General features: G+C 41.9%; 2 protein-coding genes across 5 annotated transcripts in view; both read right to left on the bottom strand.

Annotated features, from left to right (window-relative positions):
• Window positions 1-2,664, bottom strand: part of LOC123971061 (leukocyte elastase inhibitor-like) — a 10,040-nt gene that overhangs the window by 282 nt on the left and 7,094 nt on the right. The window lies entirely within an intron of this gene.
• Window positions 1-2,664, bottom strand: part of LOC123971053 (leukocyte elastase inhibitor-like) — an 8,452-nt gene that overhangs the window by 282 nt on the left and 5,506 nt on the right. For 3 of the 4 annotated variants that reach the window (XM_046049603.1, XM_046049606.1, XM_046049605.1), the window contains exons 3-7: window positions 1,937-2,074; window positions 1,734-1,851; window positions 1,460-1,602; window positions 1,140-1,307; window positions 24-469 (exon numbers count right to left, since the gene is read on the bottom strand). In XM_046049603.1, coding sequence (XP_045905559.1) covers window positions 62-469; window positions 1,140-1,307; window positions 1,460-1,602; window positions 1,734-1,851; window positions 1,937-2,074 — 975 coding nt within the window. In that variant the 3' untranslated portion in view covers window positions 24-61. Of the gene's footprint in view, window positions 1-23; window positions 470-1,139; window positions 1,308-1,459; window positions 1,603-1,733; window positions 1,852-1,936; window positions 2,075-2,664 lie in introns of those variants that run through there. The other variant, XM_046049604.1, reaches the window with a different exon arrangement.

Raw genomic sequence — 2,664 nt, 5'->3', positions numbered from 1 at the left:
TTCAAGGATTTTGCATTTTTTAAATCTAAATTGGCCCAACATCTTCCTCCGCTGGTTCAGTCTACTGAGGAGACGAGAACCTGCCGAGGAAGAGGATGGACTTGGTCTTATTGTGCCTGATGAAGAAGAGGAAGGGGTGGTCCGCTGTGAAGTGTTCCTCCCTCAACATACAGTTTGCTACCATGCCTGCTGTGGCTGCAGCCGCCTCCGTCCCCTCCTCGTTCACCTCCACAAAGGCCTTGTGGGCTACTGTAGACAGGAAGAGTCCTCTCTCACCGTTCATGCCAGACAAATCAGCCATCGGCCCACAGAACACATCTGTCATGCCTAGTTTGGCCAGAGGCTCATTCAGCTCGTAGTCTTCCTCCAGCTTGAACTTGGGCAGGTGAACGAGGACTTCTGAGTGGACGTCCATGTTGTCCCTGTTGGTCCAATTGTCCAGCCTATCCAATGTTAGCTCATTCTCCAGCTGGAATGAAACACATACATATGAACATCTGTAGCTCATATTTATATTAAGAGGTTGTAAGCATCAGCCTGTAGGTGCTTGTTATTAAAATAAAATTGTTGCTAGTGATGACCAGACTCCTTTTCATAGACAGTACGATATCTGTATGTGGTTCTTCTTAGACAAAGCAGAATTTAATTGGTTGGAAATGGTATAAGTGGATAATAAATGGATTATTCTGTATGTTATTAGTTATACTATACTTTGTAGTGAGTGCAGATAGTTCAGAATTTATGCACTACAACTTCTGTTACACCCCTTGCAAATATAGTTTGCTTAAAACTGCATTTTTTATTACATATTAAACACAAGATTTTTATGCATAATGTATTAGCAAACAATTTCCCATTTACACACCCAGCAAACGTTGATCAACATCAACACAAACTGGCTGTTGTGTTTAAGTCCACCTGATGGATGGAAGTCCTGAGAAAATTATCTGGTTCATTAGCTGCTTTTTTCTATTTTTTTCTACAACTAGTCACCAACTTGTGTGTCTGCAGTTTAGGGTCAGCTTGTTTGCTGAAAACAGCTGCTGGAAACAAGGTTGATAAGAGTGCTGGGGAACTGAACTAAAAGGAAACAGTACAACTGTCTTTTCTTAGGGGGTATTTGTTTTTAGGTTGTGTACCGTCAGCAGGGGGTCAGAGCCGTCTGCAGACTCCTCGGGCAGCAGAATGAACATGCTAAGCTCCTCTTTCACATATGGCAACTCCAGGATCTGCAGGCGGAGCTCAGGAACGTAGTTGTAGGGCAGCTTCTTCTTCTGGTACATCATCCGGACTGGCTTGGACTCATTCTGATGTGCAAGAAACACCAAAAATCAGGGTTATCAAAAGAAAGTCTGTATTTAGTTTCTGAAGATCAGCTGCACATCTGGCTAAATGTTAAAATGTTTCCGGTATTCAAACTCTATGTCTCTACATCTGCAAACGTCAACTTAGTTTTCACCTTGTTGACTTTAAAGGGCATCTTTTTGGTGTTTCCCTTCTTAAAGCGGCTCATCCAGTTTCCCTTGAAGTAGATGGCATTAACCAGAGCCAATCTTGTCATACTACTGACTGTTCCTGGCTTCAGAAGATCTTTAATCTTATCTGAAAGAAAATACAGGGACAAAGAAACCATCAGACACTGGTTAACAGAGGAGAGGGGCATTGCATCGCATGATTGCTGTAAAATTTTGTATAGGAATGATTTTATGTCCAGTTCAAATGCAAATTTTCACTTTCTGTCTGCTGCTGGACCCAGGAGTTGATCTCCGCTCTGCACGCCTCTGGAGCCCCCGTGAAATTAACAGCCTTCAGGTCTGCCTGGTAGTACTTCTCTGTGGCTTCAAGGAACAGCTGCAGAGAGCAGGTAAGATATTTATTTATTTATTCAACCTAGAGTAACTGTGTCTTCTGTGATAAGTGTGAACTGAAAATTCACCGGGAGGAAGTTTTCAGTTTTTTCTCCATAGAGACGGTTGGCCAGTTTCAGGATGTATGATGCAGATGGTGAGTTGATGTCAGCGTTCAGTGTCTGGAAGTCTGCGTGGACATCTTCACCAGGGTTGAATGAGAGAACCTGTATGAAAGTGTGGAACAACAGACCTTATTCTGGGAAATAGTGAACATTAGGCTGAAACAGTGGACAGTGGCAACATATAACCTTCAACTTACTGTTATATGTCTGTCAAGTCTGTTAATTAAATCTGCAGGTTATATGATGTGGTAATATTATAAATATCCATAAAGAAATGGGTTTAGCCTGCACAGAGCAGAACATCTTGCCATGAACTAAAACTCTGCAGCGACTGTGAGCCAGACCTTATCACCCAACATCAGTGGCCAACCTCGCTAATGATCTTGTGGCTGACCAGGAACAAATCCACCACCATCCCAGAGGAGGTGAGGCTGTAATAGCAGCAGATTAATGCTCATTACTTTGAAATGGCATGTCCAAACTATCACATATGGGTGTAATGTTCATATGTCTTCATACTTAAACCATATAGTGTGTTTCTATAATCCTGAATACTGTTGAGTTTTGAGTATTCATTCATTCATTCAGTCATTAATTCATCATCAACCTCCTGAAGCCGGTGAAAATTTTCCATTTAGATAAGGCTGGCACACCTCAACAACACAGAGTAATTAATCTAAATAAACAAAAAC

This window comes from Micropterus dolomieu, linkage group LG05 (genome assembly GCF_021292245.1).
Source record: "Micropterus dolomieu isolate WLL.071019.BEF.003 ecotype Adirondacks linkage group LG05, ASM2129224v1, whole genome shotgun sequence".
NCBI lineage: Eukaryota > Metazoa > Chordata > Actinopteri > Centrarchiformes > Centrarchidae > Micropterus > Micropterus dolomieu.
The sequence above is the reverse complement of the archived record's forward strand: the minus strand, read 5'-3'. Positions and strand labels throughout refer to the sequence as shown.